The 15,672-nt window shown below is 34.1% G+C and overlaps 2 protein-coding genes across 2 annotated transcripts; both read right to left on the reverse strand.

Moving 5' to 3' along the window:
* Positions 1-4,469: 4,469 nt before the first annotated feature.
* Positions 4,470-14,758, reverse strand: LOC142234410 (uncharacterized). The gene is made up of 2 exons (XM_075305535.1): positions 14,104-14,758; positions 4,470-5,454 (listed from the first exon to the last, which is right to left on the reverse strand). The coding sequence occupies exon 2, from the start codon at positions 5,436-5,438 to the stop codon at positions 4,893-4,895; it is 546 nt and encodes a 181-aa protein (XP_075161650.1). The 5' UTR covers positions 5,439-5,454; positions 14,104-14,758; the 3' UTR covers positions 4,470-4,892.
* Positions 5,545-10,974, reverse strand: LOC142235884 (uncharacterized). Its single transcript, XM_075307136.1, has one exon. The coding sequence runs from the start codon at positions 10,972-10,974 to the stop codon at positions 5,545-5,547; it is 5,430 nt and encodes a 1,809-aa protein (XP_075163251.1).
* Positions 14,759-15,672: the final 914 nt, after the last annotated feature.

Below are 15,672 nucleotides of genomic sequence, written 5' to 3' on the forward strand. Positions count from 1 at the left end.
AATTGAAATTTTTATATGAAAAACTTGTTTTGCTCATATCTCCTAAACTATGCGTCCTAGAGCGAAAAGGAGCTTAATTCATGACCACCCCCAAAAAAAGCAAAATTCCATCCAAATACTGAAAAAATTGAAATTTTTATATGAAAAACTTGTTTTGATCATATCTCCTAAACTATGCGTCCTAGAGCGAAAAGGAGCTTAATTCATGACCACCCCCAAAAAATCGAAAATTCCATCCAAATACTGAAAAAAATTGAAATTTTTATATGAAAAACTTGTTTTGCTCATATCTCCTAAACTATGCGTCCTAGAGCGAAAAGGAGCTTAATTCATGACCACACCCAAAAAATCGAAAATTCCATCCAAATACTGAAAAAATTGAAATTTTTATATGAAAAACTTGTTCTGCTCATATCTCCTAAACTATGCGTCCTAGAGCGAAAAGGAGCTTAATTCATGACCACCCCCAAAAAATCGAAAATTCCATCCAAATACTGAAAAAATTGAAATTTTTATATGAAAAACTTGTTTTGCTCATATCTCCTAAACTATGCGTCCTAGAGCGAAAAGGAGCTTAATTCATGACCACACCCAAAAAATCGAAAATTCCATCCAAATACTGAAAAAATTGAAATTTTTATATGAAAAACTTGTTTTGCTCATATCTCCTAAACTATGCGTCCTAGAGCGAAAAGGAGCTTAATTCATCGAAAATTCCATCCAAATACTGAAAAAATTGAAATTTTTATATGAAAAACTTGTTTTGCTCATATCTCCTAAACTATGCGTCCTAAAGCGAAAAGGAGCTTAATTCATGACCACCCCCAAAAAATCGAAAATTCCATCCAAATACTGAAAAAATTGAAATTTTTATATGAAAAACTTGTTTTGCTCATATCTCCTAAACTATGCGTCCTAGAGCGAAAAGGAGCTTAATTCATGACCACCCAAAAAAAAAAGAAAAATTCCATCCAAATACTGAAAAAATTGAAATTTTTATATGAAAAAATTGTTTTGATCATATCTCCTAAACTATGCGTCCTAGAGCGAAAAGGACCTTAATTCATGACCACCCCCAAAAAATCGAAAATTCCATCCAAATACTGAAAAAATTGAAATTTTTATATGAAAAACTTGTTTTGCTCATATCTCCTAAACTATGCGTCCTAGAGCGAAAAGGAGCTTAATTCATGACCACCCCCAAAAAATCGAAAATTCCATCCAAATACTGAAAAAATTGAAATTTTTATATGAAAAACTTGTTTTGCTCATATCTCCTAAACTATGCGTCCTAGAGCGAAAAGGAGCTTAATTCATGACCACCCCAAAAAAAAAGCAAAATTCCATGCAAATACTGAAAAAATTGAAATATTTATATGAAAAACTTGTTTTGATCATATCTCCTAAACTATGCGTCCTAGAGCGAAAAGGAGCTTAATTCATGACCACCCCCAAAAAATTTAAAATTCCATCCAAATACTGAAAAAATTGAAATTTTTATATGAAAAACTTGTTTTGCTCATATCTCCTAAACTATGCGTCCTAGAGCGAAAAGGAGCTTAATTCATGACCACCCCAAAAAAATCGAAAATTCCATCCAAATACTGAAAAAATTGAAATTTTTATATGAAAAACTTGTTTTGCTCATATCTCCTAAACTATGCGTCCTAGAGCGAAAAGGAGCTTAATTCATGACCATCTCCAAATAATCGAAAATTCCATCCAAATACTGAAAAAATTGAAATTTTTATATGAAAAACTTGTTTTGCTCATATCTCCTAAACTATGCGTCCTAGAGCGAAAAGGAGCTTAATTCATGACCACACCCAAAAAATCGAAAATTCCATCCAAATACTGAAAAAATTGAAATTTTTATATGAAAAACTTGTTTTGCTCATATCTCCTAAACTATGCGTCCTAGAGCGAAAAGGAGCTTAATTCATGACCACCCCAAAAAAAAAGCAAAATTCCATCCAAATACTGAAAAAATTGAAATTTTTATATGAAAAACTTGTTTTGCTCATATCTCCTAAACTATGCGTCCTAGAGCGAAAAGGAGCTCAATTCATGACCACCCCCAAAAAAATCGAAAATTCCATCCAAATACTGAAAAAATTGAAATTTTTATATGAAAAACTTGTTTTGCTCATATCTCCTAAACTATGCGTCCTAGAGCGAAAAGGAGCTTAATTCATGACCACCCCAAAAAAATCGAAAATTCCATCCAAATACTGAAAAAATTGAAATTTTTATATGAAAAACTTGTTTTGCTCATATCTCCTAAACTATGCGTCCTAGAGCGAAAAGGAGCTTAATTCATGACCACACCCAAAAAATCGAAAATTCCATCCAAATACTGAAAAAATTGAAATTTTTATATGAAAAACTTGTTTGGCTCATATCTCCTAAACTATGCGTCCTAGAGCGAAAAGGAGCTTAATTCATGACCACCCAAAAAAAAAAGAAAAATTCCATCCAAATACTGAAAAAATTGAAATTTTTATATGAAAAAATTGTTTTGATCATATCTCCTAAACTATGCGTCCTAGAGCGAAAAGGAGCTTAATTCATGACCACCCCCGAAAAATCGAAAATTCCATCCAAATACTGAAAAAATTGAAATTTTTATATGAAAAACTTGTTTTGCTCATATCTCCTAAACTATGCGTCCTAGAGCAAAAAGGAGCTTAATTCATGACCACACCCAAAAAATCGAAAATTCCATCCAAATACTGAAAAAATTGAAATTTTTATATGAAAAACTTGTTTTGCTCAGAGCGAAAAGGAGCTTAATTCATGACCACACCCAAAAAATCGAAAATTCCATCCAAATACTGAAAAAATTGAAATATTTATATGAAAAACTTGTTTTTCTCATATCTCCTAAACTATGCGTCCTAGAGCGAAAAGGAGCTTAATTCATGACCACCCCAAAAAAAAGCAAAATTCCATCCAAATACTGAAAAAATTGAAATTTTTATATGAAAAACTTGTTTTGCTCATATCTCCTAAACTATGCGTCCTAGAGCAAAAAGGAGCTTAATTCATGACCACCCCCAAAAAATCGAAAATTCCATCCAAATACTGAAAAAATTGAAATTTTTATATGAAAAACTTGTTTTGCTCATATCTCCTAAACTATGCGTCCTAGAGCGAAAAGGAGCTTAATTCATGACCACCCCAAAAAAAAGCAAAATTCCATCCAAATACTGAAAATATTGAAATTTTTATATGAAAAACTTGTTTTGCTCATATCTCCTAAACTATGCGTCCTAGAGCGAAAAGGAGCTTAATTCATCGAAAATTCCATCCAAATACTGAAAAAATTGAAATTTTTATATGAAAAACTTGTTTTGCTCATATCTCCTAAACTATGCGTCCTAAAGCGAAAAGGAGCTTAATTCATGACCACCCCCAAAAAATCGAAAATTCCATCCAAATACTGAAAAAATTGAAATTTTTATATGAAAAACTTGTTTTGCTCATATCTCCTAAACTATGCGTCCTAGAGCGAAAAGGAGCTTAATTCATGACCACCCAAAAAAAAAAGAAAAATTCCATCCAAATACTGAAAAAATTGAAATTTTTATATGAAAAAATTGTTTTGATCATATCTCCTAAACTATGCGTCCTAGAGCGAAAAGGACCTTAATTCATGACCACCCCCAAAAAATCGAAAATTCCATCCAAATACTGAAAAAATTGAAATTTTTATATGAAAAACTTGTTTTGCTCATATCTCCTAAACTATGCGTCCTAGAGCGAAAAGGAGCTTAATTCATGACCACCCCCAAAAAATCGAAAATTCCATCCAAATACTGAAAAAATTGAAATTTTTATATGAAAAACTTGTTTTGCTCATATCTCCTAAACTATGCGTCCTAGAGCGAAAAGGAGCTTAATTCATGACCACCCCAAAAAAAAGCAAAATTCCATGCAAATACTGAAAAAATTGAAATATTTATATGAAAAACTTGTTTTGATCATATCTCCTAAACTATGCGTCCTAGAGCGAAAAGGAGCTTAATTCATGACCACCCCCAAAAAATTTAAAATTCCATCCAAATACTGAAAAAATTGAAATTTTTATATGAAAAACTTGTTTTGCTCATATCTCCTAAACTATGCGTCCTAGAGCGAAAAGGAGCTTAATTCATGACCACCCCAAAAAAATCGAAAATTCCATCCAAATACTGAAAAAATTGAAATTTTTATATGAAAAACTTGTTTTGCTCATATCTCCTAAACTATGCGTCCTAGAGCGAAAAGGAGTGAAAGGGTTGTGGGGGGATTTCAAAGCAGAGAAGTGGAGCAACCAGGTGATGTGTTGTTTGGTGAGATACCCCTGTAGAAAGCAAGTGGACTGTATGAGCGGGTTTTGTTGATTATTTCTCAGAGCAATGAGAAACAATCAACAATGTTATGAGGAAGTAACCACCGGAAAGAAAATAAATGATAACACAGGAATGTTTTAGTTTAGATGGTAATACAATGGTTTATTTAAAATATAGAAGAAAGTAAAGGAGAGGAGAAATGGTTTTTGATGCTCACCGTTTGAAAGTTGGAGGGAAAGTGAATACAAAAGAAAGCGTCTTAAACCGATGAGAGCTTAGAGTACTAAATTCATTTAGGAAAAATTCACAATAGATTTTTATCGATAATAATTTAGTAAGATTTTACTAAAAGTTATTCAAAATAATTCACATTTATAATTCAAAGCAAAATAGAGAGTACAATTTAATTCATAATTCATTAATCCAAAAATGCAATTCATTAAAGAGTAATTCATTGAAATTCATTAAAAATTCATAAAAGAAAATCATAAATAAATAGTAATAAATTCATAATAATTTGGACAAACGTGAAGTTTGTCCATGCCCCCGGCCTTGCTCTTACGCAAAATCTGGTTGGCATAGGACCGTGGCTAAGGACTTGATGGCTTCTGCGAGCACCTGCTGGTTCAGTTTTGCTTTTGCTGGACGCTTCTTATTCTTCTTATTGGCTCGGTTTGGTTTCGTTGGCCTCCGGGTCGACGAGGCAGGTTGCTGGGCTATCGGATTCTTCTTCATCGTTCGTCTTGTAGTCCTTACAGTACGAGTTACTGTCGGCCGTCGTCGTGCAGATGCATTGGTTTGCGGAGTGGTGTTGGGTCTTCTAGTGGTCGTTCTCGGGGTGAAGCAGGATGGAGTCGTGGCTGTAGGAGTCAAGGAGATCTGAGGGTGAAGCATCGTATGGTGCTGGTAACCGCACTTTCGGCACGTTTGCGAAGAGTGGCAGTTCTCAACAGTGTGGCTTTTCGCGAGGCAGTTCATACAGTACTTGTGATTGCGTACTGTAACCCGTCTATCCGCTACCGTCATCATAATAAAAATAGGACAGTCACGCAAAGAGTGCCTTTCCTTGCAAATGGCGCATTCATAAACCCGATGATACGACATTTTGGGATGAAAGGATCTGTAATGGGATATGACTTTAGTGTAGGAAATGGAAATGGAGTGGGAAAGAAAAAGTTGGGAAAAGTAATGATCATGAGAGGTTCTAATGTTAGGTGGATGAGTCGGAAGGAGTTTGATCTAGAAGTGGTAAGTAGCATAATTTAACAATTGGTCGTGTGATTATCCCGGATGCGATTCTAACATCCGCCACCCGTATATTATCATCGGAACCACGGTGAGTATCAACAATTCGACCTAAACGCCAGTCGTTAGGTGGAAGCAGATCATCCATTACTGCAACGAGATCACCTATCTTTAAATTCGGGGAAGAGTTTTTCCATTTATATCGTTTATGTAGAGTTTTGAGGTAGTCCTCTTTCCACCTTATGGCAAATTGGTGGTGAAGAGCTTTCAACTTCGTCCATCTATTAACTAGTGAAATATTCTGTGCTGGTGTTTCTGGGAAGGACATGATCGGTGACCCTTTTAAAAAATGACCTGGTGTCAGTGCCAACAAATCTGAGGGATCCTCTGAGATTGCTGAGATCGGTCGTGAATTGAGAATTCCCTCTATTCGTGCGAGAATTGTTGCAAATTGTTCAAATGTGAATCGGTGTGCTCCAGCAATGCGCTTAAAATGATGCTTAAAGCTTTTGACCGCCGATTCCCACAGTCCTCCCATATGGGGTGCGTGGGGTGGAATAAATTGCCATTCGAAGCCATGAGCTGAATATTTCTGAGAGATATCGTGAGCTGTCGTTTTAACAAAGCTGGCGAATTCTTTCAGCATTTTCCGACTAGCCCCAATAAAATTTCTCCCATTATCGGAAACAACCCTTTGGGGTAGCCCCCGCCTCCCGACGAATCGTGTGAATGCGGCTTCAAATGCCAGTGATGAGAGTTCCGAGCAAGGCTCCAAATGGATAGCTTTAGTCGCGAAACAGACAAAAATTGAGACGTAGCCTTTTATGATAGGAGATCTTCGCAATGTGGAACTTTTTAGTTCAAAAGGCCCTGCAAAATCAATGCCTGTTATATGAAAGGGAGGAGAAAGAGTACATCTCAAGGGTGGAAGAGGAGCCATTATTTGGCTGCATGATTTCTGTTTAAATATGATGCATGTTTTACATTTATGTATGATACTTTTCACTCTTGGTTTCAGACGTGAGATATAAAATTCTGTTTGTACCATCCTACACATTAGGGTACAATCAGCGTGTGCCAGCACCTGGTGTAAGTGTGACAAATATAAAAAACAGAGACGAGAATTCCCCGGAAGAATTATAGGGTAGCGTTCGTTGTACGACAGAGATGAATCAGCCAGCCTTCCATTCACTCGCATAATATTCTCTTGATCAAGAAAAGGATTCAAACACTTCAATGTGCTCTTATTTTCTATTAATTTAGACTGAAGGAGATTGTTATATTCAACTGGGTAAAATTTACTCTGAGATAATGTGATTAGACGAAATTTCACCAATTTCACCTCATGTTGCGTAAGAAATGGTTGCGAAAGTCTCGATCTCGATTTAATTCGACTGAGACAATTGTTGTAAAATCTAAACATATATGATATTACTCGTAATGCACGAGTATAGGACGAAAATCTGAGTAAGATGTCTGGCTCCTCAATCGCATCATGATATGTGTGAACGGTTGTACGTTTTCCGATCTCCGGAGCCACAAGGGGATTATTTTCTGGCCAGGCTGTGTGTGGCCTAGTCAACCAGTTCGGACCATTAAACCATAAAGAATTATCAACCAAATCTTGGGGCCGGCAGCCCCTAGTGCCTAAATCGGCTGGGTTATCATGCGTGGGAACATGACGCCAAATACCTTCCGGAACCAGATCGTGAATCTGAGCGGTCCGATTCGCCACATATGTCTCCCAAGACCAAGGGGGTTTCGAAAGCCATCCCAGTACTATGGAAGAATCTGTCCATAATGTTATGGCACTGAATTTAAAGTTTAATGTTGAGACAACGTATTTAACCAGCTTCGCTAAAAGATATGCGCCATTCAATTCCAATCTCGGTAAACAAACTGGTTTAAGCGGTGCAACTTTACTTTTAGCAACAAGCAGATTAGAGAAGACGACAAATTTTTGAGTTTGGCAGCGAATATAAACGCATGCACAATATGCGGCCTGAGACGCATCTGAGAAACCGTGAATCTCTAGTTTGTCACTTGGACAGTATTGTAACCATCTTGGTATAGTAATGGAATTTACGTGAGAAAGATCAGACACCAGCCTCTCCCAGGTTGATTGAGATTCTGGGCTAAGGTTGTCATCCCATCCAATACCTTCGAGCCATAACTGCTGCATTAAGATTTTGGATCTGATGATGACTGGAGCTATCCACCCCGCAGGATCAAATAATTGCGCAATAGCCGATAATACCATGCGCTTTGTCATCAATTGATTACATTCAAAGGGTTCCAATGAATATGTGAATGAATCGGATAAAGCATTCCATTTCACTCCTAAAGTTTTTGTTGAACTTGATTCATGAAACCGCAAGAAGTCTGAATCGTATAAATCTTGAGATGGGATGTGAGAAAGTAATTCCGGGTCATTTGCTATTATTTTCTTGAGAGGAAATCCTGCTTGAGTTAAAACTTCAATTAATTCAGCTTGTGCCTTCAGCGCTTCTTCCATTGAGAAACCTCCCGACAAAATGTCATCAACATATGTCTCCCGCCTAAGAATCTCCGCAACTCTGGGATATTTTCCTTCATACTCAGATGCTAATTGCAATAGAGTGCGTATAGCGAGAAAAGGGGCACAGTTGATGCCAAAAGTGACAGTTTTAAGTTGATAGTCTTTGATAGGACCATCTGTAGAACCCCGCAATAAAATACGTTGGTAGGGTCTGTCATGCGGGTGTAAAAGAATTTGTCTATACATTTTCTGAATATCACCGCAGAAAACGTATTGATATTTCCGCCAATTCAAAATTATAGAGGTGAGATCAGATTGTAAAGTCGGACCCGTATGCAATACATCATTCAGGGAGAAACCTGACTTTGTTTTCCGTGATGCATTAAAGACGATTCGAACTTTTGTCGACTTGTGTTCGGGTCGTATCACCGCATGGTGTGGTAAATAAAATGAGTTAAACTTGCCATCGGAACATATTTCACGAGACGATGTCTCTTCTGCGTGGTCAAGTTCAATGTACTCGTTGAGAACTTCATTGTATTGAGTTCTTAATTCAGAATTCTTGGATAAATTGCGTTCCATATGATTATATTGTGCCATAGCAATAAATCTCGATGAGCCCAAGTACATTGATTGAGAAAACTCTTCCCTAAAAGGAAGTCTCACCATGTAACGACCATTTGAAATTCGAGTAGTAGTTTTTTTATAAAATTCCTCACAGAACGCATCAGCAGCTGAGACGAGATGGGAGGTTGGTACTTCTTCCTGTTCCCAAAATTTTCTCAACAAATCGCTGAGAGCAGTCCCTTCGGATTCGAGAACATTTACAGAGAATGATAATATAGTTTCAGTCCGCATTGGACCACTAAGTACCCAACCGAATATTGTATTATACGCAGAGGTTTCTCCACATATATTCTTTTTGATTCCGTCAATGTTAATGAAACGTTCAGAATCGTTTCCAAGAACCAAATCAATATGGGAAGACTTATTAAAATGTGGATCCGCCAACTCGAGATCGTTTAATTCAGAAGGATTCGGAATTTCGAATGAAACAGTAGGAAGTTTCTTGGTTACATTTGGTAATACAATAGCAGATACGCTAAAACGAATGTCTCGGTTTTTCGAAACTATAACCATCTGGCATAGCTTGTCAGATTTCTGAATTTGACCTCCAATTCCTGATATCTCAAAGTTGGCCTTAATTGTTGGAAGCTGTAATAGGTTCTGGATTCGCTGAGAAATAAAAGTTCGTTGAGAGCCCGGATCTATTAGAGCTCTGACCGTGAAAAATTCTCCCATGTGTTCAATCTGCACTAAAGCAGTTCGAAGCAAAATCATATCATTATTTGAAGCAAAATTTGCTTGAATGTGTGAGGAATTAATTTGCCTTGACGAAGAGGGACCTTCATCTAACGACAATTGATTTGTAACATTTTTAGTGGGCTTTTGATGATTCTGGCTTTCATTTATAGATTCATTGTTTACAGGACCTCGGTTTTTATTCTCATTGTAATTATTTCTGAGATGAAGCAAACTGTGATGGGATTTATGACAAATAATACAAGTGTTAATGCTTTTGCAGTTCGTTTTGAGGTGAGATGATGAAAGACAATTACTGCAAATTTTATGTTTGTATACCACATCTACACGTTGTTGTGCGGTAAGTTGTCGGAACTTCGGACAAACTCGCAAAGTATGATTTGTTTCACAAAGAATGCATGTAGATGCAAGTTTTTCTTGAGAATGATACGTTTGAATCTTGCCAGAGCCCTGAGATGAGCCTTTAATGGTATGATCAGTTTTATTGGAGATTTGAGATGAGTTGGTATGTTGCTGCTTGGTGTATCGAATACTTGATATGCGTTCAACTACTTCGAATCTATTTATCAAAAATTCATCAAGTTGGTTCCATGTTGGCAATTCTCGATGAGATCTAAGGGATTGTTCCCATAGAGAAAGAGTCTCATCGGGTAATTTAGTAGAAATTAAATAAATGAGAATTGGATCCCAACCACTTACGTCGACATCGAGCGTTCGAAGTGTACATAAACAATCATTAACTGTAGATTGAATCCTTTGAATTGATTCACTGTTCTCTACAGATGCAACGGGTATATTAAAGAGAATTTTTAATTGATTGTCGACCAAAACTCGTTTATTCTCATAGCGAGACTTGAGCGCGTCCCACGCCAAAGAGAAATTCTCATTGCATAAAGTATAACGCTTGACAATTGCTCCAGCTGGGCCTCTGGTCTTATTGCGTAAATGGTAAAGTTTTTGAGCGGGGGTTAATTTCGGATGATTGACATAAACTGCCGTGAACATGTCACGGAACGAGGGCCACTCCTCGTAACCACCTTTAAACACCTCGGTATCACAAGGAGGGACTTTAATATAGCTGTCGTTCGACTCATGAGAGGAGATTGGAACAGGATTTCGATTCTGCGGAACATATTCGGGAATTAGACTATGTCTGGCTTGTTGTCGTGTATGGCCTCCAGATATTCTTAGAATATCTAAAATTTGAGACCTTGCGGTATAATATGCCTCTGAACTGGCATTAAAATTTATCTTAGCATTAGCTTTAATGTCCTTTGGATCAGTAGAGCTTGGAGATAGCATTATAGTTTGGTACGAAGTTTGAAGTTGTTGCCATCTTTTTTCCAAGTCTTCCAATTTGACTTCCAATACAGAGTCCGTTTGGTCTCCGATATCACACTGTTCGAATTGTGTACAGAAAAGTATCAAATATTCACAATCGAAGAGAAATCTGTCGTAAGCAGGAGATGCAGTTCCCGCCGCTTTGATATTTGAAGAACCGCTGGATCCAGAATGTCCAGATGAAGGGTCACTAGGATTATTTGTAGGATTCATATCGGTAACAAATCAAATTATATCGTTATTAAAATCCGTCGACTTAGTCGGGAAAATCGAATCTGCGGGATTTATCGATGGAATAAAACAGAATCGTTGATACTCAGTGAGAACCAAAATGTTTACGTATATGAAATGTAAATGTGAAGTTTTGCGGGTGACCTCCAACCGTTTATTCGCGTTTAATGAGAAAATGTATCCCCTGAACCAATAAACTAATTAGCGGTGTTTGCAAATGTTGCGAAAATATAGTAGTTTACTTGTTCAAGAGAATAACTGATGAGTTAAATATGCAAAGAAATGTAATGAATCAATTTTAATTGATTGCAGTTCATGAAATGTAATTGAAAAAAATTTAATTTTGTTCCCACAAATACCGAGATGTTCTATTTTATATAGAATGTGACGAAATTGACGAATTCGATTTCGATAAAAATTGATTCAAACCAAATTTTCAACAGAAATAGATGATTTTCATAAAAAACAAAGTTTTATCTTTCATTGAGGAGAGAAGATGTTATCAAATTTCATTGAGAGTGTTTCACAGTAAAGTTCGATTTTAGCGAAATATATTGAACTCATTCAAATGAACTATGACTTTCTAAAATTCATTAGAATAGAAAAAAAATCATATGTCTCCAAGAAAGTTCAACAATTCCTCCAAATACTCTTGTAAGCACAACAGGCCATATAATAGTAAGCTTCACAGAGCGAGAAATTTAAGTTTCAACGAGAAATATATTGAACCAATTCAAAAGAAATACGACTTTCTTGAGTGTCTTCGAAAAAATCATATATCCTTAATAAAGTTAAAAAATTTCTTCAAATTTCGATATAGCACAATAGACAAATATAATAATACAGCTCACAGAGCAAGAGATGTTAATTTTACAGAGCGAGAAAATTATGTTTTACAAGCCAACTCGGCATTGAGATTAGATTTCAGTTAGATTTCACTTTTTAATCGTATAAGCAGAGATGTAAATGTTATATTTTATAGCGATAAAAATGTGTTTTATTTTGCGATGATATTTTCGACTTTTTAAACATATGAGCAGAGATGTAGTTATTGTTCGGATTCGGAAATTGCGATAAATGTTCACAATTTTCCATATAAGCCGCTAGTTTTGATTTCAAATAATATTCGTTGTATGTTCACTTTACACAATTTACCTGTTATTTTGGTGAGTTATACATAAACCATACGTTGATGTTGGTTTTGAGTGTAGTTGCAATCGTTGATTTGATCAGTGTATATTTTGGGTGACAAAGGAAAAATTTTTCTGAGTGTCGTAATTTTGAATAATTTTCCGTAATGTACTTAATTAAATCGAGAGTTATTTTCTTCAGTGTAATTCAGATTGAAATTGAATTTTCTCTGCAGTGTGTTATGATGATACCGAAGAAAATTTTTTAAAGTGTACTGGGTATGTTTCAATTTTTTTTCGTAGCCAATTTTGATTTTACGCGTATTTTGACAAATAATGTAAATATTTTAATAAAATTTTGGATTTTGTGTGCAAACCAAAATTAATAATAATAATAAGCAATTTTTATATTTTAAACGAGAGATATGATCGAAATTACAAATATTTTTAATGCATTCAGATCAAAATTCGAAAATATTTTGTTGAGTGTATTTGATCGAAATTAGAGATTTTAATAAACTTTGGATTTTTTAATATATTTTGATGAAAATTAGAGAATTTTGCTTTTTGATCAAAATTACTTTTTCGCAGTGTACTTTGATAAAATTAGAGAATTTTCATTTCTTTGTATTTTTTTTTTTTAATAATTTGCGTTTATTGTATTTTAATTAAAAAAATCAATTTATTAAGTTTATTTATTCAATATTATTAATCAGATTTTTTTTTGAGTGTATTGTTTGAAAAATGTCTTAGTTTTTCAGTGAATTTTAGATTTTTTAATTGTATTTAATTTTTGTAGAGTGCACTTTTATCAAACTTGATATTTGTAAGTGAATTTAATCAAATTTAGCAAACTTTTTTTTTTTTGAGTGTAATTTTTATCAAAATGATGTAATTTTTTGAGTGTATTTTAATCTGGCTTTGCAAAATTGGTTTGTGTGTAGTTTTAATCCAAATTATTGACTTTATAATATTTTTTTTAAGTGTATTTCGGATTTTTAAATTTTATATATATTTTTTTCAGTGTAATTCGATCAAATTATTTAATTACTTCCCTTTTATAATATTCCTTTAAATTCTATTTTGATGCAAATAATTAATTTTTAGAATATTTCGATCAAAATTAAATTTTACGCGTGTTTTTTTTCCCACATTAGTATTTTTTCTAAGTGTAATTTGGGCAGAAATTTAATTCTTTCTATATATTTTTTCCCAAGTGTACTTGGACCAATAGTTTTATTTTATGATATTTTGATAATTGCATTTAAACGAAAATGGCGATTTTCCAAGTGTATTTAATTAAACGACAGAAAAATTTTTCACAGTGTAAAGAATTCTTCCACGTGTATTGTTGAAATGTTTATGGTGATGAATTGTTGTGCAAAATTAAATGTACCACAAATGGCTGTATGTGTTTGTATTCTTTTGGGTATTCGTTTCAATATTATTGGGATTTGATTAATTTTTCTCTCTGTGTATGCATTAAAATTTTCGCATGTACCGTATATTAGACACTCAAATAAATTTTTCCATAAATAAATAATATAAATAAATGATATGTTGATTTTAATTTCGGTGTATGTTAATATATATTCATGATATGTAAAAATTAATAAAGTGCAAATGGGATTAGTGCTTGTGCGATTATATAGAGATGATTGTGCAATTGTATGTAATGTGTATATGTGAAATTGAATGTGTAATACGATCAAACCGGTGTATTGTCTTCTATTTTACTTTCGGTAACATATTTGAAAATGGTGATTATCATGCAATACGCTTTTAATTCCAATTGCTTGAATTCAAGTCAATTTCACACCTTTTTATTATGTTAGTGGGATTAATATGGCAACACACTAAACAACAATGATTGTCATATGATCATATGTATATTGTTATTGTGGAATGTATTGATGAGATCAACCAAGAGAATTGATGGAAATAAACGAAATGAAAGGAAAAAAAATAATAATAGAAATACCTGTTTATTTGATGGTGGATAATGGTGGAACTGTAATTTTTTGTTTGTTTTTTATATTCACAATTTCACTGCTTTCGGAATTCTATGTTCACAAAGCAAATAGCAATGAATTTATTTGCAAAGCAAAAGGGGAAATTCTTCTTCTTGTTATTCTTTTATTTACTTTTACATTTACATTGCAAAGTCACTGAACTTCGTTTATGCATTTGTTGAAACGATATACAAACAACCATACATGAATATAGAAATATGCATAAATATGAAATTCTTGACCGCTTTGACCTTCACTTTGCAAATTTTGGAAGATTTTTTTTCGAAAAAACCGTTTTGATACCGTTAGACGGACGGACACCAGGGAATTACCCAATTTTAGCTTTTTTTCACAAATATAATATGGAAAATTCGCACTATTGCACTTTAACGTTTTAGATATATGGGGACATATATACAAACATACAACAAACGTTTGCAAACACAATTTTTTCTGTCGATATGGGAAATATTAGCTTTTATTTCATTTCATTCCGTTTCGGCGCATTGAAAACCCAATCTACGAGAGTTTTAGCACATTATTTAAGGCAATATGTTTATATTTAGAGATTTTTAACGATTTTATTCAACTTTTTAGTGATATTTTCTAAACTTTTTGGAATTTAAACCATATTTCTTTCACTTTTACACAATTTTTAACGTCTTTATCGAACACTTTCCTTAATACTTAATGTTTTAATTGACTTTCAATCCTTTTCCTTTACCGTTTTAATAAATTTATTACCTTTTTTATACTGTTTTGTTTTTCGCGATTTACTACCGATCACTCCCGTTTTTTGTGTTTGCATACGTTTTGCGATTTGTATCACTTACCGGCGGTTTCACACAACTAACTATGGTAAAGAGATGGGGGATTACCTCAGTGTTGTGGATTGTGATGTTAATGTTGATGTTTGTGGATTTTATGGTGTAGTTACCAGTGAACGGCTACGGAGGACCATGAAAGGGTTGTGGGGGGATTTCAAAGCAGAGAAGTGGAGCAACCAGGTGATGTGTTGTTTGGTGAGATACCCCTGTAGAAAGCAAGTGGACTGTATGAGCGGGTTTTGTTGATTATTTCTCAGAGCAATGAGAAACAATCAACAATGTTATGAGGAAGTAACCACCGGAAAGAAAATAAATGATAACACAGGAATGTTTTAGTTTAGATGGTAATACAATGGTTTATTTAAAATATAGAAGAAAGTAAAGGAGAGGAGAAATGGTTTTTGATGCTCACCGTTTGAAAGTTGGAGGGAAAGTGAATACAAAAGAAAGCGTCTTAAACCGATGAGAGCTTAGAGTACTAAATTCATTTAGGAAAAATTCACAATAGATTTTTATCGATAATAATTTAGTAAGATTTTACTAAAAGTTATTCAAAATAATTCACATTTATAATTCAAAGCAAAATAGAGAGTACAATTTAATTCATAATTCATTAATCCAAAAATGCAATTCATTAAAGAGTAATTCATTGAAATTCATTAAAAATTCATAAAAGAAAATCATAAATAAATAGTAATAAATTCATAATAA

Source organism: Haematobia irritans, chromosome 4 (genome assembly GCF_050003625.1).
Source record: "Haematobia irritans isolate KBUSLIRL chromosome 4, ASM5000362v1, whole genome shotgun sequence".
Classification (NCBI taxonomy): Eukaryota; Metazoa; Arthropoda; class Insecta; order Diptera; family Muscidae; genus Haematobia; species Haematobia irritans.